A 24,854-nucleotide genomic window follows, 5' to 3' on the forward strand; every position below is an offset into this window, starting at 1 on the left:
AATGTGCTAAAAGTTAGAAACCGGAAAAGCAGCTCGAGACCTAAATTTTGCCAGCGATTTTTAAAATCAATTCGGACCTTAGAACCATTTGGAAACATTAATTCGGTGGACTTCCATTTTTAAAGAGAATGGCCAGCTGAATGAAGAATTTGGTCACCATTTAATACGTTGAGTTCAAAATGATGCTTTTTAAAATTTATCGACAATGTGCACCCAGTCGCTCACCTGCCTAGTAATTTTGACACTTTACTTGACTTCATGCAAAGAAACAAAAACTAATAACAAAAATTACCTGCTTCAACGCAAGAAACTCCTTTCTTTCGATTTACCAAAGTATTGCCAAATATTGAACTACCCATGACTATCGTTTGTAGATATTTTGGAGCAATTTTAAAATATAGTGATATTTCCCTAGAAAAGGCCACCGCTATTCCCTGGCCAACTTCCAGTCGCTGCCAGTTTTTTTCCGAACGGAAAGTAGGCTCCATAGATATAACCCAAAAATCACCTCTATTTCGAGGCCACCTCTGTATGCAGTCAGCGTCCAACCTGTCCGCGTACACTTCCATTATAAGTTTTTTTTTTTAAGAATTTTTCGCTCGTTTTTTGCTTCCCAATGCATTCAGAGCTGGTAGTTCTCCTTTTTTTAGCCTTATAATCTTTGTACATCAGCATGAATACCTTTTCGGACCAATGGGATTTGCTGTTCATGGTGGCACCATGAGGTTGGAAACATTTGTAATTAGGATGCCAAAGCCTAATGCTATACGGTTTGCTGCTAACTGATAAAACCGTTTAAAAATTTGCTCCCGGTTTTATAGGGTAAATCAGACAAATAGCCTTTAATGAAGAGGTAAAGGATGGGAAGGTTTTGGTTTTACGGATACTTTCTTAATTTTTCAGCAGGCAGAGATTCAGTAAAAACTGCGAGGGAGTAAAAGAAATGTGAGGAAAGAATATGTACAGTACCTGCTATAAAGGAAGAACAGGTCCCGGATAATACAGATTAAGGAATTGATCGGATGATTTAGTATTTCAAGTTCTGCGTAAAATACAGTGGAACTTCGATATACATAAGGATAATGGACAAGAAAAATTAGTTTTGTAGAGGAATTATCGTTATATCGAAAGTCAATACTATCATCACGTGCCATCAAATTTATGCTGTTGTTGGCAACTTATCTAAATCGACGTTTAGTATCACCAAAAAAAAACAAAAAAAACGCTTTTGAATATTTATTTGCTGCAAAGATTAGTGATAAAAGAAATTCAGTTAGATGTATTGCCCCTGTAAAGGGGTTTATCGCAATAATGGTTTATATCATACAAAAAGTAGTGATACCGAACTACCCATTTTCGGTGATTAAGAGTTGATGTCCGGCACGAATATTACTAGACGTCCTCAGAACAACTAAAACATGTGAGATGAGTAAAAACATATGCTGAAGAATATTTCGAGCGGAATATAAATATAAATATAAAAATGATAAACGTTAGCGGTTTCAAAATCATCCTAAAAATATTGTTATAGAGGTGTTTATCATAGGTAAGGATATCGTTGTATCGAGAGAAGTTTAACATTACAGGTTATTCCAAAAAAGATTAGAAAAAAATAACGTTGTACAGAGATTTATCGTTATATCGAGTATTGTTGTAGTGAGATTTCATTGTACATATATTTTTTTATAACAATGAAAAAATGCCCCATTATAAATGCTCATAAGATGTTTTTGTGGCATTGAAAACCGTTATTTTGACACGCCCCCTGAAATTGTTTTTCCTGTCATAGAACCTCTATTCGGCAGTCACCTCCGCAGACGGCCACTTTTTAGAGGAGTTTCACTGCATTGATGAAGATTTTTTCAATTACATATAGGACAAACCTGTCTTGATTGCAATTTTTTCAAAACGACTGATGTTTCCAGAGATATTAGTTCCAATAACCACAATTTTATGTATTTGTATGCAAAATTCTCTCCCCACCCCACCTCGACTTAGAGCTTAGTGTGTCAGTCCCACCTATATCGCGTAACTCCGGAATATTACAGTATTATATTCATTAAAAAAGTCTCAATCAAGTAGCGCCATCTACAGTATAAATTTGAAAAACGATATGGATTCCGAAACAAAAAAGTAAAAACGTAATAAAGTAGAACCTCCATTATCCGGGCTAGATTAACCGGGAAGAGGATTAACTTGTCATGTTTGGCTCTTCCCTATCCGTGTTGTTGTTTTCTCATTGGTGTTACGTAAGATTTCGTGAAGGGTGGCAATGTAATAAACATTTCTACTTCGTAGAGAACTGCTGGACTTCTTCATTCTTTTTACAGAACTCCATTGGAGTCATTCAAGTATTACCGGCAGCATCGATGGGGTGCGTTTCTGGTTTGCTGAATTTTGATGACAAGGGGGGGGCTTGAATGATGGTGACGTCATCAACCACCCTTCATAAAAATATGAAATATTCTTGACGGCATCTTACTCGGTGCGCCAAAAAAGAGAGAAACCTTCCGCTAGTTTGTGGGCACCTAAACTAACATTCTACCTATTGATAAGTCCTTTACAGAGCCACTTTAGTGATCCCTAAATGTTCCGCGGATCCTTCAAATGATCTGGAAATGTGTCCCGGCTGCTTAAGTGCTCTGGAACTGTGCCGCGCGTCACTCAAGTGATGTAGAACTCAACTGGGGGCCGCTTAAGTCCTCTAAAACTGTGCCACATTTCCATTGGCGTACGCAAGGGGGTGGGGGGGGGGTTTGAAGAAGAAAAATTTGAGAAAAATTGAGAAAGGAAAGCAAAAACCAACGGACAACGCTTCTTTCCCTTATTTATGCTGTTCTTTCCCAATTTTTCGCCAATAGTTGAATTCCAATGTCTCAGTGAACGTTGCACTTAGAAACGTAAAATTTTTGTTGTCCTCGGAAGAGACAGGGCAACAGCTTTCTAATTGTGTTTCTGAGTACAGGGTGTCCGTACAAAAAGTTAATTTTTTTACTATTTTAGCTTTATTTATTATTTTAACTATACAACCCTTTGCAATATTATTGACGTATCTGAGGCCTACACGTTATTTGAATCCTTTTTCTAATCGGAATTATGCTTTTTTTGATCATCATGCTACTGGTTCACCAGTAAAATGTGGGCTAGGGACTTTCATTACTACCCTGTATTTTTCGAATTGAATTGGATGGGTTTTGTTGTGATTGCTTCAAACCAAACCTATATTAACGTGGTTGTTAGTTTAATAATGTCAAAAATCAATTATAACAGATATTGTCATCAATTCATCTTTTATTAAACCCTACATAACATAAAATTACATTCATAACATTTAAAAGGGAAAAAACAAACATAAAGAGGAAATTTTCCACATAAAAATGAATAGAGTAAAACAAGTTCGCCAAGAATCGCCAGTAACATGAATAATCCCTTAAATCTTCAAACTTTGATAAGAAGAATTGAATTTTTATTTATTTAATTAAATAAAAAAAATAAAGGCATGAGGTGAAATAGTATTTTCGTGCAAAAGTGATCAATTTCGACAGGATATGTCCATGTTGGTATGACACCAACATGGAAACCATCCATTTTTGTCAATCGGTGACAGCTCTTCAGAATCGCCCTTGTTTTTATTGACGGCAATTTTTGTGTGAATCACTTTTGAAATTACCAAAAAAAGTTACAGGCTGACAAATATAACGCAACACATAATAAAACACTGATTCCCATTTATGCCCTAACAGATTTGCTCGATCAAAAAGTTTCGGTTATTCATTTGCTTGTGGTGTCTTAATCGGTTATTCTATTTGGTCGAGCTTTTCTTCATTCTTACTTCATTGAGTTTGTATTTCTGTATATTGACCACTGGTTTTTCTGCTGGAGGTTTCATGAATTTGTCTTTTTCTAACCAAGGGGAACTGCATGGTCGGTGATTACAAATAACGTTGCCACCGTCACCACAACGGCACCTTAAGCATGGGCTGGTTGCAGACTCGATAACTTCGCCAGAGGAGTATTTACGACCGTCCATGTAACAATCTGAAAATAATATATGTAATCAAGTTATCATTTGGAAAAAAAAAAAATTACTCTATCCCATGTACATTTTTTTTTTGTATAACTTTGTAATTTTGTAATATTATATGTTGACATGAAATATATTTGTCTAAAAATGTTATTAAGAAATAATTTTATACAGAAGGAATAATATTATATTTTATTTCATATTTTATATATATAATGATACATTAAATACTTATACTTTGAAAACATGAACTGGTTGATATTTTTCCATATACTGTGCATGATTGAATACATTGCTCCACAAAAAAAAATTTCATGTTCTCAAGGAAATTTAGATAATTTTAGGGTATATTGTAGATGCTAATTTCAAAACTGCCGTTGGTTTTGATGAATTGGCTCTAGTTTTTGAAATTATGTATACTCTCAAAAATGTGATTTGTATACTGCTTATGTCTTACTGTTGAGAAATTTAATTTTCAGTTTATCTCAAAAACTAGAGCCAATCTGACAAAACCAATAGATTGGGAATCAGCGCCTCCAAAATCACCATGAAAGCACTGAAAAATCATTGCAATGATTTACTGTATTTATTTATAACGTACAGTTTCAATGTGATTTGTACGCTGCTTATGCTTTACCATTGAAATTTAATTTTCACTTTATCTAAAAAAACTAGAGCCAATCTGACAAAGCAAATGCTAGATTCGGAAGCGTGCCGAAAATCACTTTGTGAAATCTCTTACTGAAATCTCTTTGAGAACAAACTCAGTGTGTTGAGCACAGGGATATTATTTGAATATTTCTCCATCATAACTATACCTTTGAATTCTGGTTTTTCTGGAGCAGACTGGAAGGCAATCGAGCTGTCGGAATACATTGGAATGACATTCTTTGCAGCTGTATAAAAAATTCAAAAAATTAACAAAGGTCATCAAGTTTTGCAATAAGAAGTAAAATGGCATATGAGCAGTCGCACGTCTCAACGAGAGTTCGGAAGTCCAAAGACTAAACCTTTTAAGGGTCCTTTTCGATCTCACTTTTCAAACTTTTTATTCATTTATAGGTAAAACAATGAATCGAAGGTATAAATATCAAAAAGGAATAAAATTTTGAAGCAAAACCGGGCCCTCCCCCTCTGCCCCCCTAAATTACGGGCCTGAGCAAAAAAAAACAAAAAAAAAACACCACAATATTAATGAAATTTCAGGTTGAATGAAAATGTTTAATTTATCGATTTGGTGACCTCTGTTAGATTCCGGGCTTGTGATCAGTTGGCCCTACCGTTAAGACGTCATTGCATATACGGTATACAGGGTGTCCTGTAAGTCCTGATTCGGCCTTTATCTCATCAACCGTTCATCGTAGAGGTATGGTTTCAATTTAAAAGAAATGCTCGAAATGTTTAAAAAAATCATCTTCTACGAGCTTTGAGAAGGAAAATACAGTGTGTCACTATATATAAAATAAAATTATCTAAATTTTTATACGATACCCCTATCCTCTAACTGCCAATTAGAAAGTTGTTGCCTTGTCTCTTCTGATCCCAACAACAAAAGCCCCATGTTTTTAACTACAATATAAGCTGAGATATTTGAATTTAAAAAATCGGAGAAAAGGTGGGAAAAAAACCAGCATAAAATGAACTTCCGGAAGCTTATACTGTTCTTTCCATCTGTTTATCTGATTTTGAATTCAAATATCTCAGCGAATATTGCAGTCAAAATAACGGGAATTTTTTTGTTGGGCTCAGAAGAGACAAGGCAGCAATTATCTAATTGAAATGAAAAAAAAGTTGGAGAGAAGGAGGACCGTATAAAAATTTAGATTTTTGTATTTTGTGACGCACGGTGTTTTTCACTCTCAAACCTCGTACATGGGGAATTTTCCAACACATTTTTGAGCATTTTTTTACCGATAGATGGCGTCTTCATTTCCCACCCGACTCCACTGGTTGGAGATTGCCGCATGGCGATATATGACCGGAGTCAGTGTGCGGTGAAATAGTACGGTCCATGTCGCGGTAAATTAGTGATTATATCCATATTCGCCGTCTATTATTCGTCGTTGAGTCAGAGAGGCAGGCCATGATCTGGTTAGGAGGAGGAGGTCGTTATGCTTAGTCACCAGTCGTTTCGTCAAGTTTCATATAAGTTTTCGTACGTTTGTCACTTTCATCGGTGATTATTCGTAATTCTCGATTGAAGTTGTTAATAAACAAATATGGAAGAAATCATGCGAAACATCACTTAAATTTAACCACTTATCAGTTTCTCCCGTACGAAGCGTTTGCACTACACATATTTTGTCATAAAAATTAAATTAAATTAAAATAAATGTCATAAGGATAAAAATATATAAATTATATTATGAGTCTTGTAATTTTAGCTTTCTTCAAATTTATCAACATTTTTAAACATGGTCAACATCACTGGTCGAAAATCCATCACCCTAGACTGAAGTTTGAGCAAAATGTACGGTAAAAATTTGAGTAATTCATTGACGATTCATCATATTTACCGATACGAGTTGGAGATTATACATAACCACTGGGGCGGCAAATTTGAGGAATGAGCCGCCAAGAAAACTAATAAAATGAGAGAAGGGCGGTGAAATTTGTATAACCCTAAATAAATCCACTAGCAAAGGACTAGGTCAGTGAGTGACCAAAAGAGTGGCCTAGAGCAATGGTGCTCAACCTTTTGGAGAGTGCGGTTATTTGAGTGATCCGTTACAGTGCCTCGGGTCACTTATGTGATTTGGAAATGTGCCACGGGCTGCTCAAGAAATCTTTAAATATGCAGTGGGTCACTTGAGTGACCTGAAATGTGTCGCGGGCTGCTTAAGGGATTTGAAATTGTGCCGCAGGCCACTTAAGTAATCTGTTACAGCGCCCCAAGTCACGTAAGTTACCTGTAAATATACCATAGATTACTTAAGTGATCTGGTAATTTGCCGCTTAGTTCATTTTCACAAAATTAGGTTTGAGGTGACGGGCCAGGGATTGAGCATGTATGACCTAGAGAGTTTGCAAGCACGTGAGTGAGCAAAAAAGTGACTTAGATCGTGAGCAAGCATGTGAATAACTAAACGAGTGACATACAGTGCGAGGGACCAAGTCAGTGAGTGGCCTAGAGCGTGTGAAAGTACGAGAGTGACTAATATAGTGTGTAAGCATGTGAGTGACCAAAACAATGTGCAAGCATGTAAATGACTAAACAGAGTGACTGTAACACAGGTGTACTTGTAAGAGTTGGGGGAGGGGTAGGGCTAAGCGGGTTTTAGCACAGGGTGGCGAATTCGAGGAAAGAGTAGTCAATGAAATTAGACTAGAATGAGAGAAGGGCGGCAAACCATAAATGCGCCTCTGGATGAATCCGTAATCTAATGAAGCCCCGAAGAAATTTTCAGATCTTCAACAGTGCTCAAAAGTGAATTAGACTGGGTAGATTAAACTATCCGAGCGTAATGGGGTGCTCCACTCTTCTGCCATACAATCCTCGATCGATCAAACTGCTGAGATTGCGCCTTTTGCAATATGATTTTATACAACTTCCTATAATAGTTTATTATTGGTGCCGTTGCACAAACCACACACATTTTGACTTTCACTTGATGAAACCTGAGACGACCACAGATAGATCCCACATTGTACCACCACAGGAATTCCCTCGTCCACAGAAGAGCGTGATCGAGCGTTTGGTCACGTGAACGAGCATCACATGACGTATGAACACATGTCACTCCATCCGGCACAACTCATTCTGCAGTAAACTGCCCATGGCGATAGGACTGGATGTGTTCTCAGTTTGAATATAAGAAAAGATATCATTCAACTTTAACTGATTTTTTTTCTTTTTTGTATGATCACTGCCAAATTTCTTGAAATTACATACTCTTATGCTCTCCTATTAAAAATTCTTATCTGTAAGAGAAATCATTTAACCCATAACTTTGATTTTTTTTAAAAACAAAACATAATGAGTGGAACCACTTCCACCATTTATTGCAAAGAAAAAAAACCAACCGGCGTTAATGGGTTAAGACGTTATAATTCAAAAGTGTGGGTAATACTATACAAATACAAATGCAACGCCACAACAGGCAAAATGCCCAACGAGGTGGCTGAAATACAAAGCCACAACAGGCAAAGTGATAAATTTGTGGAGGTGGGTGGGTTTGAACTCATGTACCCTGAACTCTTCCCATCTCTAATTCCGCATCTTACCAACCCACCACTACAGCACTAAATATAACCACAGGAAACCCGAAGCCAATTTATCATCCGCCATTAGTGTGAAAAGTGTGACGTCAGTATTATCGCTTTACGCTGTTGTTATACATACTCAGTTATTCTGTGTGAATCATTATTTCTTTAAAAAAAGTTTTTTATTTATTATTTTCTGATATTTTTCTTGAGTAATTTTCGTTTGATTTATCATTACTATTACTATTATTAGAAACGGAAACCCTGATTTCTCATTAATGGAGGACGATCAAGAATTCAAAAATTCCTCAGGTTATACGTACGACAAGCATAAACCGGGCAGCATCGACTCATAAGTTTGATTTCTTTGCAGTTTTGCATATGCTCTGGTGGAGGACATTCACGCTTCCAGCAAAGGACATCGCCTCTAAAACACATGCAGTTTCTGCAGGGGTCACTTGTTGGTACGAAGTCTCCATGAACGTAAAATTGTCCCTTTAGTTGGCATAATTTCGCTTCAACTGCCACGTCTACAAATACATAAATAAAAACGAAGCATTGAGATTATGGCTGTAATTCTCGAAATTTTCATCTCTGTTACGTATATGATGCAGTGATATAAATAAATTCAAATACGTATATAATTTATATCGTAATGATAGCAACATTTTCCATCTCACCTTTAGATAGAAACCGAACTGCATTGAAACTCGGATTGCTTTCCTGACGGAAACAACATAAACCTAACAAACAAACAGAGAAATCAGTCTAAAATTTCAGAATATACATTATTGAACTTTGAATAAACAATTCAACCATAACAAATCATAAATAGTGCCATATTGACTTTGATTTCTTCTTTCTCTTCCTATCTGCTATATATCTGCTGGAACTGAAACTATTTTCTTTTCTGGAATGCGTATTAAGAGATGGGAGAGAGAAAAGATTTGTTTATGATCAAATACCGAATCTTGAGATTCTTTAAATACAAAATTAGACTTGAATTGTTTGTAGTGTTTTTCCCGAGAGGCCACATTATTTTCAAACAACGTTTCGGATCATTAAATCTACTGATTTTGTGGTTTCAGTCTTCGTAATAGGGATAAAAAAAGAATTCGATTGTGTTTTGAAGAGATGGACAATGGCTTCTGAACGAGTTCGCGATGCGAGACTGTTATCAATCAAAGATTGACAATTTTTCTCTCTCGATAAAATCAATAAAACAACAAAGTTTTTGGTTGTTAATGATCGGTTTTTCTTACTGTCTACGGAATAAATTGATTACAAATTATTTCGAAATACTTTCGATTCTGCATTTCTATTTTTTTTAGATTCACGTATTCATTCGAAATGAATTGATGTGTGGATATATTCAATCAATTATTATCGTAGACACAATATGAAGTTCAACCACGATGACTAGGTAGATAAACAGTATAATTCAAAACAACACTGGACTGGTTCATAGAAGTATTTGCATTCTTCACTGATATGATCTTTAGTGAGAGTGAAACAGTGATCCATTCGCTATTCATTTCCACCTAATTTCTAAGTATATCGATCAACGTAACTAGAACTGTGTTCGGATGTATTTATTTAACCTAGTCTAAATTTCGTAACTGAGATATTTATCAACATTTTTCGTGCAAACATAGAGTTGGAATATTCTGTGAATGATGTTTATCTGAGATATATTACTCATTCTATCACAGCAATATCTATATTTACCTTGGAACAAGGATGCGAATACTCCTACAAAGATGCTCGTGCAAATCAAACAACCCACAGACATGGCTTCACTATGTGTAAATAAAAAGACCATTTCAAAAATATATAGTCAAAAAGTTCATAGAATTATATCAAGTAGATGAAAAGTTTAAATTGTATCTTAAAAAAATTTTACTACTTTTTTTAGAGTATAATGAGGGATACTCAGATAGTCGCACTGTTTCATCGGTCATTATCATGGTTCTCAAATATGCTATCTGATAACGAACTAGATTATTTCTTAGATAAAACATTTCTGGGAAAGCTGTGTATTAACTCTTCTTCGTAATATCTATAATATGCATATCGATCATTGAAACCATTTTCTCTGCAGAAACTTCACTTACCACATAGATGGTCAGTCATATTTTGAAATTACCTTAGATTTGAATCCATTAGTACAGGTACATCATCACCGTTCGATTGAAATGAAACTCCTGTATACGATTATACAAAGTACCATCAGAGAAAGAACCGCATATCTAATGAGGCAGATGCACACGTGTATGCAAAAAAGGAGGTATTAGCGAAGGCAGTCGCATTTCTGGGGGGTCAATCTATTAGCAAACATCTCGAATATTTTTCAGTGAGAAATAGTTTTTATCTATTCCATCATATTGCTATTTTTGACATGGTAATTTCCATCCGATAATACGAATGACTAAAGGGATGAAGAAAAACTTTAATGTTAGGTATCCAGCAGGGCTCCATAACGAGGGATGGATGTTGCAGCATCGCTTAAATTAACATATGCTTGAACTTCGTATCACCTTCTTCTTCTGCTTATGTAAGGAGATGGGAAAAAGAGATCGTAATTTTCTCACTTTTTCTATTTCTTCCATCGGCCGATGAATTTAATGAAAGGGGGACACGTGTTTTCATCACGGCTGATTCTTTTTTGCCTATTAAACTTCGACAACCCCATTATTCGTTGATAGTAAGAAAAAAATGAATGTAATTACTGAAAATTGATTTTTCAAAAAGATTGTTATGAATACCTTATGATATTCACACCTCTACACATAACTTGTCGAACTGTGAAAAAAACTCATCCGCCTATGCCCTGAAGGAAACTTTAAATTTAACGTTTTCACGATTATTTTCAACTGCGGTACTGCCTAAAATTAGTTTCTGTTGACAGATGAGTATGAATAATTTACTACCAAATGTTTACAAAATCAAGGGCTGATTTTGAGGTCTCTATGAGTATTTCATTTAGCTAGGTGGAACTTTTTTTAAGTGTTTCCCACAGGCGACGCCAGGACCGAGGAGGTTATTCACGAGACGTTAAGAACAAAGTTCATAACACTTGTATTAATTAAGCTATTGATCATTTCGATCAGACACGTTGTTGGATACTTATTTTGGTGTCACGTTTGCCCAAAAATTGTTCAAAAGGAACACTTTATTTTGTTTCTGGTGGTCAGTGAATATTTACGGATGTATTTGCCTTTAATGAGCTATTTTGAGAATGCTATAAAATTTTCCGTTAATGGTGTTTCCAGCCTTCAGAGGTGTTCGCTTAGTGGGGGTGTGGCGATGCTGTCGGCAAGAGTGTGTAGGTGTTGGTTTCGAATAGCATAAATCTGCCAACACCTCGTTATGTGTGCGCGCCTTTTCTTGGCCTCTCTTCCGCTGTTTGGGAGAGAAGGCTTTGGTTTCTTGCAGAGTAGAGATGTCTTTTAACTGTGTGTCCGTGTATTCTTATTTCGTATATATGTGTTAACGTGCCGTGTGTTTCTTCTAATTAATAAACCGTATATTTAACCGTATCTAGAATTGAACAGTCTTAGTGGAGTCAAATAAAATTTAACTATGGATAAATAGCTACTTCAATTTAAATGTCATTATCACCTCCGGCAACCACATATGGTGCCCACAAACTGGTGACTCAGGACTATCGGATATTACCTTCTGAAACCACTGTTCCAGTTCAGCCTCGTACGTTACAACGAATCATGAATACCTCTCTGCAACGTGGATTTTAATTTCAGTTTCGTGGTGAGTGAATATTTCTCTCTTTCGTAGGACTATTGCCGTCTTCATTCTTTCGCTATGGCAAATCCGCAAGCAACTGCTAGTCAGACTGAACTTTCCCTTTCGGGAACCGAAGTCTCACGTGTTTCATTCCGTGCGCCTCCATTTTGGGAAGCCGACGTTGATTTATGGTTCCTTCAAGTGGAATCCCAGTTTATCACGGCAGGCATTACCGCGGATAAGACGAAGTTTCATTCGGTGATTTCCGTTCTCGACACAAAAATCTTGTCTTACGTGAGTGATTTAGTACGTAATCCTCCCACACACGATTTATATGAGACTCTAAAGAAACGTATTCTTTCCCGATTTGCTCAATCTGAAACTGCTCGCTTGAAATCTCTTTTTCATGAGTGCGAGCTAGGCGACAAAAAACCGTCCCAGCTACTTTGTGAGATGCGAAACTTGTCGAATAACACAATCAGTGATGATGTTTTGAGCACATTATGGCAGCAAAGATTACCCGTCAGTGTTCAACAAATTTTGTCGATTTGTCGGGATCCTCTTGACTCTTTAGCTCAGATAGCTGATCGCATATTAGAAGCTTCGAGTTTCAACGCTGTCGTTTCTCAGGTGTCTCAACCTCCTCTGCCTTCTTCAGAGTTGCATGAGCTTAAAAAAGAAATTGCATCGCTCGCTACACGAGTCGAAGAGCTCTCTCGTTCTCGAAACCAATACAGAGGTCGGTCGCGAAACAATTCGAAAACTCGTGAGCGGAAAAAATCTTCAGATCGCTCCGATCGACGCAAATTGTGCTGGTATCATGCTCGATATGGTGAAAAAGCACATCGTTGCATTTCACCTTGCCAGCACTCGGAAAACTAGTGGGCAATCCTGTTACAGCGGCGGCCGGAGATTGCCACTTTCAAAGTCGCTTATTCATTTGTGATAGAAAATCGAAAATTCGTTTTCTTGTTGACAGTGGTGCAGCTGTGAGCTGTTTTCCTAAATCACTTGCCAAAGTTTCCAAGCCTGACGACCTTTCGTTATATGCGGCTAATGGCACTAAAATTCACACATATGGAACTAAGCATTTTGAACTTGATCTCGGACTGAGGAGAATATTCTCATTCAATTTCTTAGTGGCCGACGTCACAAGTCCTATTTTGGGTGCCGATTTCTTGGAGAGATTCGGTTTACTTGTTGATGTCAAGAATCGCCGGTTGGTTGATAATTTGACAACTCTATACTCTCTTGGTGTCGTTACCACTGGTCCTTCTCTCGGTCTAACTACAGTTTCTGGTGCCACTACATACCATAAAATTTTGACCAAGTTCCCAAATCTCACTGGTTCGGTCTTAAATTCTCAACCCAAACCACATGCCATTATCCACTTCATCGAAACATCAGGGCCTCCCGTCTTCGCAAAGGCTAGACGTCTTTCTCCTGAAAAACTTTTTGCCGTCAAGAAAGAATTTAACTTGCTTTTGAAGCAAGGCATCATTCGTCCTAGCAAAAGCCCTTGGGCTAGTCCTATCCACCTAGTCCCAAAAAAGACAGGTGGTTGGCGCATATGTGGTGATTTTCGTCGGTTGAATGCCGTAACTACTCCTGATCGTTATCCTATTCCCAATATTCAAGACTTTTCTTTCGGTCTGGCTGGAAAAAGAATATTTTCTAAACTCGATCTTGTAAAGGCATACCACCAGATTCCTGTGAAAGAAAGTGATATTCCCAAGACGGCTGTGATTACACCGCACGGTCTCTTTGAGTATGTTTTCATGACCTTTGGGCTCAGGAACGCCGCACAAACATTTCAACGATTCGTTGACAGCATCCTCTCGGATCTCGACTTCTGCTATGTTTACTTAGACGACATTCTTGTTGCGTCAGCTGATGAGAAGTCGCATGAACAAGATCTCGATGTGTTGTTCAAGAGACTAAGCGAATACGGTTTAGTTCTCAATCCTGACAAATGCCAATTTGGACTCAAAGAAATTCAGTTTTTAGGTCATCTTGTGTCAGAAAAGGGCATTTCCCCGTTGCCGGATCGTGTTACCGCACTTTTGGACTATCCATTGCCCAACACAATCGATGAGCTGCGACGTTTTCTGGCACTAATAAATTTTTATCATCGTTTCATGAAAAACGCTGCCTCTACGCAAGCATGTTTGCATGATCTAGTTAAAGGCAAACAAAAACGGGATAAAACAAAAATCGTCTGGTCTGAGGAAGCAAAATCTGCATTCGAGTCATGCAAGGAAATGATTTCCAATGCTGCTCTATTGGCTCATCCTATTTCAAGTGCGCATCTCCTTCTAGCTGTCGACGCGTCTGATTTCGCGATTGGCGGAGTTTTGAATCAAGCAGTTAATGATCAAACTCAGCCATTAGGATTCTTCTCGCGTAAGCTAACTTCAGCTGAACGCAGATACAGTGCGTACGATCGAGAATTGCTAGCGATATATTCAGCAATTAAATATTTTCGACATATGCTGGAGGGATCTGACTTCGAAATTCTCACAGACCACAAACCATTGGTCTATGCATTTTCCCAAAAAAGTGAAAAATGTTCACCTAGGCAGATTCGTCATCTAGAATTCATTAGTCAATTTTCAACCCGTATCAAGCACATTTCAGGCGATCGAAATGCAGTAGCCGATGCATTTTCAAGAATATCGGAAATTGAAATACCTCCTAGTATCGATTTCGCCGAGATGGCTCGCGCTCAGGATGAGGAAGAATTGCGATTACTTCGTGAAATGGACTCAGGTCTCGAGTTAAAACCAATGACTTTCGGTTCTCCTGAAGTCACTCTACAGTGTGATGTTTCCACTGGTTCAATTAGACTTTACGTACCGTCAACGTTTCGCCGCGCTATTTTTGATGCAGTGCACAACCTCTCCCACCCTGGTGCCAAAGCTACTACTGAAATGGTTCGCAGACGATTCATCTGGAAATTTTTAGAAAGGGACTGCAAAGAGTGGTGCAAAACTTGCATCCATTGCCAGCGATCCAAAGTTGGTCGTCACACACATTCTCCTATTGGTGCATTCGGATTACCTTCCGCAAGGTTCTCGCATGTCCATATTGACATCGTGGGTCCACTTCCACCAAGTAAAGGAAATCGCTACGTTGTGACTTGCAGTGACCGATTCACCAGATGGCCGGAAGCTATTCCTGTACCCGATCAGACTGCTGAAACTGTGGCATTCGCTTTCCTGTCGAATTGGATCTCCCGTTTTGGCGTTCCAGAACGCATTACTACGGACAGGGGTTCTCAGTTTGAATCTGAACTCTTCCGATCTCTTGCGAAGTTGCTGGGTGTGGACAGGGTGCGTACTACCGCTTACCACCCACAAAGCAATGGAGCCATCGAGAGATTCCACAGGGACTTGAAAGCTGCCATCATGTGTCACGCCACTGAAAGATGGGTTGACGTTCTTCCTACCATTCTACTCGGGATACGCTCAAGTTTCAAACCTGATTTTGGTGCTACGCCGGCGGACATGGTCTACGGAACATCTCTGAGGTTACCAGGAGACTTCTTCAAAGATTCCGGTAAGCACACCTCAAAATCTGATTATGTCACGAACTTGCGTATGACTATGTCAAAGCTTCGTCCTTCGCCTTTGTCCAATCATTCCTCAAAAAACATTTTTGTGCACAAGGACTTGGCCAGATCCACACACGTTTTTGTGAGGGTTGACACTATAAGGCGTTCGCTACAGCAGCCTTACCAAGGACCTTATGAAGTTTTGAATAGGACTGATAAATTTTTTACTTTGCGTATCAATAATGAATCTAAGTGTATTTCTATTGATCGTTTAAAACCTGCATTTTTGTTTAATTCTCTCGAATGCAAAGAATCTAATGTTTGCAAATCATCTATATGTAATGCCCCAGCCTCGCCACAGGGCTTCGTCACGAGGTTCGGACGGAAAGTCCGTTTTGTAACACCTTATCAAGCTTAACGTCCTTTGGACTCGTGGGGGAGTACTGTGGCGATGCTGTCGGCAAGAGTGTGTAGGTGTTGGTTTCGAATAGCATAAATCTGCCAACACCTCGTTATGTGTGCGCGCCTTTTCTTGGCCTCTCTTCCGCTGTTTGGGAGAGAAGGCTTTGGTTTCTTGCAGAGTAGAGATGTCTTTTAACTGTGTGTCCGTGTATTCTTATTTCGTATATATGTGTTAACGTGCCGTGTGTTTCTTCTAATTAATAAACCGTATATTTAACCGTATCTAGAATTGAACAGTCTTAGTGGAGTCAAATAAAATTTAACTATGGATAAATAGCTACTTCAATTTAAATGTCATTATCACCTCCGGCAACCACATATGGTGCCCACAGGGGTTTCTGATTTCGTATGAATGATCTGCAATTTCATTCATTCATAAGATTTTATCTATAGACAATGACACCACTGAAGTTTCCATGATGTTTCTGATAATTGAGCTGATTTGGATAAAATGGGTATGTAAGAGAAATAGCTTCGAAGAAAAGAGGCATCTATATGCAGCTATTATAGAATGTAATGGTGCCGGTGGGGTTTCAGTGAAAGAGAATATTCGTTCTTCTCGTGTTGCACGAACATGTATTCAAGATTTTCAGATGCTTCTATCACGGAATACCGGTCAGTGATCCATTTATTGAAGAAGAAATGCAGAGCAGAGCTGTCAAGACAGTGATTACAAGTCGTTGTTTCGGAATATTCATCATAAACGATGAGAGTAACCTCTAATACGTGATGGGCATCATGATGGCAGCCCACCTAGCCTCTCAGTCTTTCCCCATTCTTATGAATGTCAGAACCAAAACTGGCAGCTGATATTTACATAGGCTGGTTGTAGGTATAAAGAGAAAAAAACGGCACCTTAACGAATGAATGATCAGCTACTAACTCGGCAATTGCATGATTCGGTAGCCGACAGCAAAACTGTTCGAGTCTTGATTAGATAGGCAAAAATAATTGCCGAGATAATGACAGGTACATAATTACCATAAATATTTCCCATGTTTCAGTTTATAAGAAGAAAAAAAAACACGATAACTTGATCGACGCTAGCCCAAGAAGATGTTTCCACAGCCGCAGTCCAAACACCTGTGGTATCATCTTTCAAGTCTTCTACTAAATAAATACACGTAGACGATAGGCGGGCCATTTCACGACCTCTCAAAGTCTGTCTAGTTTTGAGAACCACATACAAATAGTATATGTAGCGTGACATGTAATCCTTGGGGCACGGATATGAGTGCTCATTGAATACTTTTTTCATTTCTATTATCCTCTCCATTCATAAAACTCTTAATCTTAATGAGAACGCGAAATCGAACAACATTTGTAAAAGAAATATCATTTGAAGGAGAAAAAATCCCTATTTTTTTTCTGTTTTTACCATTAGCTTTGACTAGTCACTTTGACTATGGTAAATGTTCGAATCAATCATCAACCACTAAAAATTTCTAGTCAAGCTCCACAAATACTAAGTTTGCATTTTTATTGTGGTTTCACATATTAGTAAGATAATCAAAAACGTTTTTGAAATTCTAGTAGTTTGCACGTGCATTTGAATTCTATGCTTATATGTATACTTTCAGCTTCAATTTGTTTTTGTAGATACATGCATTTGATATATTCATTCTAGACATGATGCTCTCTACACATGCTTCTTCTTCTACTTGAGAATTTTTATAAATGAGAAAATTTATAAAACTATGTTAATATGGCATTAAACAATAAATTTAAAAAAATTGAAAATTTTAATTTAAATTTTTCTTTGAAGCCTTTCGGTCAAAAACGAAAACATTTTTTCAAAAAACAAAAACTGCTTTTAGTTCGAAAGTTCATACAAGACCTTCGTTAATTTTAGAATAATTTTCAAGGACTTTTCCAAACTTTTGTAACTAAAGTAAAATTCGTGATAATGGGTGTAGCATTTCTCATGGACATCTGTGAAATAAATTTGTGTCTACAAATTTAATTAAAATAATAATAAAAAAAGTACTGAATATAAGAATATTTTTTCGACTATCATTAAGCAATTCCTATTTACAGCCTTAAAGCCTTAAAATCTTCCTAATAAGGACCTGACAAATTAAAGTATTAAAAAATGTTAGTGGGAAAAAAGTAAACGTTTCAAAGGCTCAATAAGGGATGGCTGTGTATCAAATGGGACAATAGCAATATTTTACAGTAGAATACATAGGCTGCTGTTAGGGATGTGTGACTGATGCGGCCTTGTGCTTTGGGAGGGCCTCTCACTCAAGGAAATAGAAATGAAGAAAACCATATAATAATTCTAATAACAAAACAAAGGGTTGCACTTCAATCGTGAAAATGTTCATTAAAATTCAAACAATATAAGGAATTAGCAAACATTATATGGTACATTTGTACCGCAAAGTTTACCCCTACGATTATTTCACACCAAGCCCGAGTCTGATAAAGTTGACTCTATGATCAAGAAAATAATGCCCGAGTCTTAAAACCGATGGGCAATCAGTAAATACAGTACACTGCACTACATTATTTTCTCAAGATGTCTATTCATTTCTATGCACAGCAACACAACAAAAAATATTGGGAAAAAATATTGTATTCATTGTATTGATCAACATTATATGATTTCAACCTTAGCATTCTATAATTGAGCTCTATAGATTTGCTCAAAAAAAATCATCATAATGCTAATTAATATTAACCCACATGAATTGATTGAAAAAAAATTAACATTAAATACATCAAAACTTTGAATCATACAAATTTAGATGGTTCATACCTTATTTATAGAGCGATCTGTCCAACCGATATCTTGAGAAGTGAGCCAATTGCCAAATGAAACCGCGGCGACGAACCGATGAGTAAGTCGTCCTGTTAGAGATGTCAACTGTAGAGAATAGACAGCGGGTCAATGTGCTACTAGCAGCTACTCATCTCATCTGCCGGTCTTCCTCGGGTCACAGGATCAAGTCTCTGTTAAAGAGTTCGTCCACAGAAATCGATGGTCAACCAAAAAGAGAAGAAAAAAAAAAAAGAAATCAAACAAACACTTTGCTTCCGTCGTGAGCCTTAGGGCACTGCCAATCAACATATGACCGATGGTTGCAGCATCCGTAAGACTTTTATATCGAGCTGCGATACTTTATCGCCGCAGCCTAATGGTTTCTGGAAAACGTGTTTAACATAAACAAATGTCTCACCTTTTACCCACAACCTCCTCATCCTCCAAAGACTTTCGTTTCTTGAAGAACAAGTCATAGCCTGAGAAACCTTTCATCAAGACTTTTCCCATTTCTTTTCCCTTTCTCAACCCCTTCCTTCCCAAACAATCCAAGATTCCACTTTTTTTACCCTTCATTGGTTCCTCTATTTTTTGTTTCGTTTAGGTATCATTATCGTTATGCTGATCCATTTCTATTTTCTCTTTTTCTCCCTGCTTATATTTCGAGTAAAGTATCAAAAACAAACCCGTGCGCTCAGATAATGATTTGTTTTTGAGATAAATAATCTATTCTGTAATTCACAAGTCGAAATATTCTTTCGTTGAGTATTCATGAAATTTAGGTTGAAATTAATAAAAATAAACGTAAATTTGATAAATACAACCCGGGGCAAAAAAGTGTTCGATCAGCTACAAACACACTACCAATGGTACGTTTAAAACGCAAAAAAGAAAAAAATATATATTAAAAATAATTCTTTTTCTTTCAGTGAAATTTTTTGGTAAAATCAATCATTCTAAATAGGGACTAAATGTGAAAATCATAAGTTTATTCCAATGTGAGCTTGAAAATTAATTTATGAACATAAATCGGGTAAAAAGTGTTCGATCACCACTTTGATTAAGAAATAAGTGTTCGATCATTGTTTTAATAAATATATTTTCTCGAAAAATGTGAATAAAATAATGTTTGCGCAGGGTAACCAAAAATGATTTTAAGGGGTTTCTTCATCGTTATGAAACTTTTCTGAAGAAGTAAGAGATGGCTCCCACACACACACACAGTACCTAATGATCTAAAAAAACTAATAATTTCCATGTTGGAAGACGGAGTTACTCAAAAAACTGTTGCAGGGTTGTTTAACTGTGCTCAAACTACGGTGAGCTTCCGTTGGAAAATATATCAGAGGGCTGGTGGGGTATTTTTACTGCGATAGCAAGACGTGCTGCCGTCCTGAAATGTAAAGTTAGTTGAATTCTCCAAAACCATTTATGGACCTCAGGAACCAAAAAAATTTCTATTATGTCCATGCAGATCTCCAGAGATCACAGTACGCTTCACGATGCAAAGTTTTCCTAATCCGTTGGCTGTCATTTGCATGTCCAAAGTTAAAAATGAACGACAATACAAACTGTGTTGTTGTTTTTCTTATCAATGCACTTATTAAGCTGTTCTCATGTTCTTCTCCATACAAATTTCTCTCACAGCCATTTCAAGTTTTAAAGATGTTTCTTAAAAGTTAGTTGACGCATCTTCTACCTGTAATCTATTTTTCAGCTGACATTATTTTTTAACATTACTACAGCCGAGACCTTTCCTGCTGCCATTTCGAATGAGGTTCAAGTATTAATTCGCAGAACCTAAATTATGTGAATTTTTTGTTCTAATAAAAGATTGTGTAAGGTATGCTTGCAGACACGTTCCGTGTATTTTGCCCACTCTGAATTCAGTTATTTCGGACTGGCATGACAATTTTTCGTGGGAAGTGAATTGAGTTTTCTATCGCCTACCCTTGTGATTCCATGGATACGAGGATAGGATGGAGTAGGGTAGGATCACAGTCCGAGGTGAATTCAACATTACCATCAGTCCTCTGATATTTTTTCCTCAGGCAGCTCACCGTACTTTGAGCACAGTTAAACAACCCTGCAACAGTTTTTTGAGTAACTCAGTCTTTCAACATGGAAATTATCATCTTTTTGAGATCATCAGAAAGATATGTACTGTGACTGAAGCTCTTAGAGCTTCAGAAAAATTTTATAATGATGAAAACTCCTTACACATTCATTTTTTATGCATCGTCTGGCTACCCTGCTCCTGTGCAAACATTATTTCTTTCTCATATTTCGAGCCAACATATTTATTAAAACAATGATGGAACACTTATTTCCAAACCAAAAGTGGTGATCGAACACTTTTTTCCCCGAGTGTTGCCACATCATAAATCGATTTTCAAGATCAAATTGGAATACATTTATTATTTTTTCACTTATTCCGTATTTAGAATGATTGATTTTATCAAAAATTTTCACTGGAAGAAAAATGAATTACTTTTAATTCTTTTTTTGCGTTTTAAACGTGCTATTAGTAGTGTGTTTATAGGCGATCGAACACTTTTTGTCACGGGTTGTAGATATACAGTTGAACTCGGTTATAACGACATCAAAGATTTCGTGAAATTTTTCCATTATAGCCGAGGTGTCGTTACAACCGAGGTTGACGTTTTCCAGACCTTTAAAATAGTTAAGAATATAATTAGATACAATCATATACTATACATGAAGTTAAAATTTCATTAAATTAGAGCGGGGGTTCTTAAAGTTTTTTTTTGCCGTGACCTAAAATCAACAACATGATTGAGTCAGCGACCCATGGATATACTTCGAATTTTAAAATGCCTATTAAATATTTCTAAATAATAAAATTTTTCAAAAACCAGTCAGTACCGTAGTAATGGGTGGACCAATGGGGTCTGAGCTAGGGCCCTCGACCAAACAGAGGCCCGGAATTATTGAAAGAGATTTCACTAATGCTGAAATTATTTCTTTCATAAATTTTGAATGTTTATTGATCCTAGAATTTTTCTCTGATTTATTTTAAATTGTTGCTCTTATTAATTTTCAGTTATCTCACTCATTAAATCTGAAAACGAATAAAAATGAATTTCATTCATTGACACCAAATTCTCATCACTTCCGAATCTCTCTTCACTTTTTATTTCAATATTTAATAATTTCATTATTTTTAGTATTCCGCAATAACGTTTCATGATTTTTAGGTACAGACTTCTCCCAGAAATTGTTAATACGCCCCTGAAACCATTGGCATCACAAACGGATTTATAACTGCATTGTATATGGATTTGTTCGACCCATCTCAGAAGCCCTTGTGAGCCAGGTTTGGGCTCCGACCCATAGCCTAAGAACTCCTGAATTAGAGGGATATTCTATCGAGAAATATACGGGAAAAATTGGGATCATAAAACGGGACATCGTTAATTCTTGCCAAAAATGTTTAGTCAAATGGCTAATTATTGCTTATAAACATCTCTTGGTGGTAGATAGTGCCGGCTTATGCATGGGCCGGGGGCCTCGAGTGTAGAAGTGGCCTCATGATATCGATATTTGATTGAAATTTTCGAGAGTTATCATGCAGGCATTTCTAGCCAGGTCGGAGGGTTCAGAAAAGCCACTTTGTTCGGAGGTCCATGATACTTTTAAGACGGCACTGTGTACATATAGTGCTGTAGCAAGTCTGCAGTGAATTAAAGTGCATTCACGAAAACAAAATGTTGAACATGGCACACATGCGTGCTGAATATTCATAACATAGTCATAATGCATAATAAAATGATTTCTAAATTATGCAAAATGACTTCGCCTCCAATTTCAGTAAAGATTACAATTAAAGAAAGAGCAAAATTATAGAAAAATACGGTGATGTCCCGTTTACTGGTCCCATATATTTTTAAATATTCATTGTTAGGTATTAATAGAATAACAGATGAACATTCCCTGAATGCAATCAGCTCTAATTACAAGAATTTTCAAAGAAAAACCATGAAAATGGAAACAAAAGCGACGAAACATTTGTCGTTATATCCAAGGTCGTTGGGTTTTCATTAACGTTGTGACCAAGGGTGATTAACATTGTTCTCTGCGAGAATCCGCTGCGACCACCAATTATTGACACTATAGCCGATGTGTCGTTATATCCGAGTTTGAATGAATTTTTTTCATCACTGTCGAGTTTGGGGCCCAGTCTTGTTTATGTCTATTTTGTTACGTCTATTCTGAGCGTCTTTTGTGAACGCATGTTTTAGCTGTCGCTGTGTCTTTTTATCATACTAAAATTTATTATTATTTGTGGAAACATTGAGTTCAATGTCTACTGAGCTTTCAATTTTTTTTTTATAGCTTTTATTATTACAGGTGTAATGTGAATATAAAGTATATGAGAGGTGTTCATCATGGCTGTTCAAAAGTTGAATTTTCAGCACTTCATGTTGTTAATTTATTTTACTTCGAGGCAATATGTTGCCCCATAACTTGAATAAATATTTATGAAGTCTATAGAAATGTGATGAAAAATAGTTCCAGAGCCAAAAATCTATTTTCATAAATAACTAAATTTAAAGTTATAATATATTATAAGTTATAGTATTAATTATGCAGTGTGAGCAAAATGCCATGGGATTTGGCTCGTATGTCATATGTCCCACATTGACGTATTTCAGGAAATACTGCAACATAAAAACCAACCAACTGATATATGAGAGTGCGACTTGAAGTAAAATGCTCGTCATGGTCAAGAATTTTTTTTAGAATAAATCAAGTTTTTTTGCACAAAAAACGAAAACTTTAAGTTACCCGAAAAAAAAGGATTGAAGTTCAAAGAAAAATGTGAAGCATATTTAAAACAATAGAAATAAAGTATCAAACCTTTTTCCTCAGAACTTTCAGGACAACTCAATAGTAGATAACTGTTGAATCATGTTAGAATAAATAGAACCGTGTAAATTTATTAAAATTACAGTTATTGAAGAGTAGTTCCCCCGTTATTTATGTGTATAATATCACAGCTCATACACCTTAACATCATTATCTTCTCGTTTGCTCGAAAACTTTTAATTTAATGCATCGCATTTGTATTTCTTTTCTAAATTTTACAAAAAAAAGTCAAGACTTTCAAAAACATACATACCTCAGCTAAGTTTTCCATAACGTGCTTACCCTCTCTTAATTTTATGCCAAATAATTTTAAAGCTTTTTTACTGAGTGAATGATTTCTTAATTTTTTTTTTAATGACAAGTTTGATTGCGCATCCATTTCTCGATATAGTGACTTACGTTATTCAAGGAAAATATACGCCAAAATAAAAAAAGTGGTCTTACATCATCATATCCAGTCTTGAGGATCTCTAAGGATCAACTGAAAAAACAAAGGTCTTTTGTCAGTTATGTTTTGGCGGAAACATGGGTTAAAGAATATGTGTTGCTTCAGTACTTTTCTTTATCACGAGGAAAACTAATCGAAAAAACAAATTGCAATTCTTAGAAACTGAATGGAAAGGAGTGGAAATATCCTCCAAGTATATTTGTCTATTAGCTGTAAGTTATGAAAGTTTGAAATGCTAAGATTTAAAGCAAAAGGAACTTTAAAGCAAATGAATTTTGAGAAAAAAATGAAAAATATTTGTAAATTCAATACCCTCTTCATTCAATCTTTTCAGGAAATGCTTTTGAGCATCATATATTCATTGAACAATACAGAAGTCAATCACTGTCTTCTCACCAACGCGCGTTTGAGAAATTAATTAATCTCAATCGTTTGTCAAGAACCTTATTACCATGTCGGTCATAAAAAGAAAGCATTTCTAGTTTAGTTAAATTTATAAACTGACGCTTGAGCTATTTTAAAATACATATACTTTTCCTCGTATATATTGAAGTTTTCGTAAACTTGTATCCGGCCCATGCGAACGTGCCCCTCCAACATCTCCACAATAACCTATAGAAATATTAGGTTTGAGGCCCCTCCCTTTCCAATAATTCTGAACCCTCCCAATATTTCCAATAACTTGACACCTAAGCAGGATGCTCAACATGGATGATAATTTTAAACATTTTCAATACATTCACGAAAACTATTACAATGCGATACA

The 24,854-nt window shown here is 36.6% G+C and overlaps 1 protein-coding gene across 3 annotated transcripts; it reads right to left on the reverse strand.

The window, feature by feature from the left end:
- Positions 1 to 3,275: 3,275 nt before the first annotated feature.
- On the reverse strand, positions 3,276 to 24,017 carry LOC149085292 (kielin/chordin-like protein). 3 transcript variants are annotated; one of them, XM_089233226.1, is made up of 7 exons: positions 23,894 to 24,017; positions 18,748 to 18,941; positions 9,956 to 10,026; positions 8,908 to 8,970; positions 8,551 to 8,757; positions 4,843 to 4,920; positions 3,276 to 4,038 (listed from the first exon to the last, which is right to left on the reverse strand). In XM_089233226.1, exons 3-7 carry the CDS (start codon positions 10,017 to 10,019, stop codon positions 3,803 to 3,805), a joined length of 648 nt encoding a protein of 215 aa, XP_089089352.1. In that variant the 5' UTR covers positions 10,020 to 10,026; positions 18,748 to 18,941; positions 23,894 to 24,017; the 3' UTR covers positions 3,276 to 3,802. The 3 variants fall into 3 exon arrangements, with proteins under 3 accessions (XP_089089352.1, XP_089089351.1, XP_089089353.1); XM_089233227.1 differs by lacking the exon at positions 23,894 to 24,017 and adding an exon at positions 19,169 to 19,229 and having other exon boundaries at positions 3,312 to 4,038; XM_089233225.1 differs by lacking the exon at positions 23,894 to 24,017 and having other exon boundaries at positions 18,748 to 19,141.
- Positions 24,018 to 24,854: the final 837 nt, after the last annotated feature.

Source organism: Pholcus phalangioides, unplaced genomic scaffold, assembly GCF_987345545.1.
Source record: "Pholcus phalangioides strain wild (caught in Gottingen) unplaced genomic scaffold, Ppha-v1.0 ptg000007l_1, whole genome shotgun sequence".
In the NCBI taxonomy this organism is placed as follows: Eukaryota; Metazoa; Arthropoda; class Arachnida; order Araneae; family Pholcidae; genus Pholcus; species Pholcus phalangioides.

What these genes read in the sequence shown, in the direction of transcription:
- LOC149085292 (XM_089233226.1), bottom strand. Translation starts at nt 10,019, where the DNA reads ATGTCTGTGGGTTGTTTGATTTGCACGAGCATCTTTGTAGGAGTATTC. An exon ending in ATTCGCATCCTTGTTCCAAG is followed by an intron (nt 8,971 to 9,955) that starts GTAAATATAGAT and finishes TTTGTTTGTTAG; the next exon opens with GTTTATGTTGTTTCCGTCAG. An exon ending in AGAAAAACCAGAATTCAAAG is followed by an intron (nt 4,039 to 4,842) that starts GTATAGTTATGA and finishes TATTATTTTCAG; the next exon opens with ATTGTTACATGGACGGTCGT.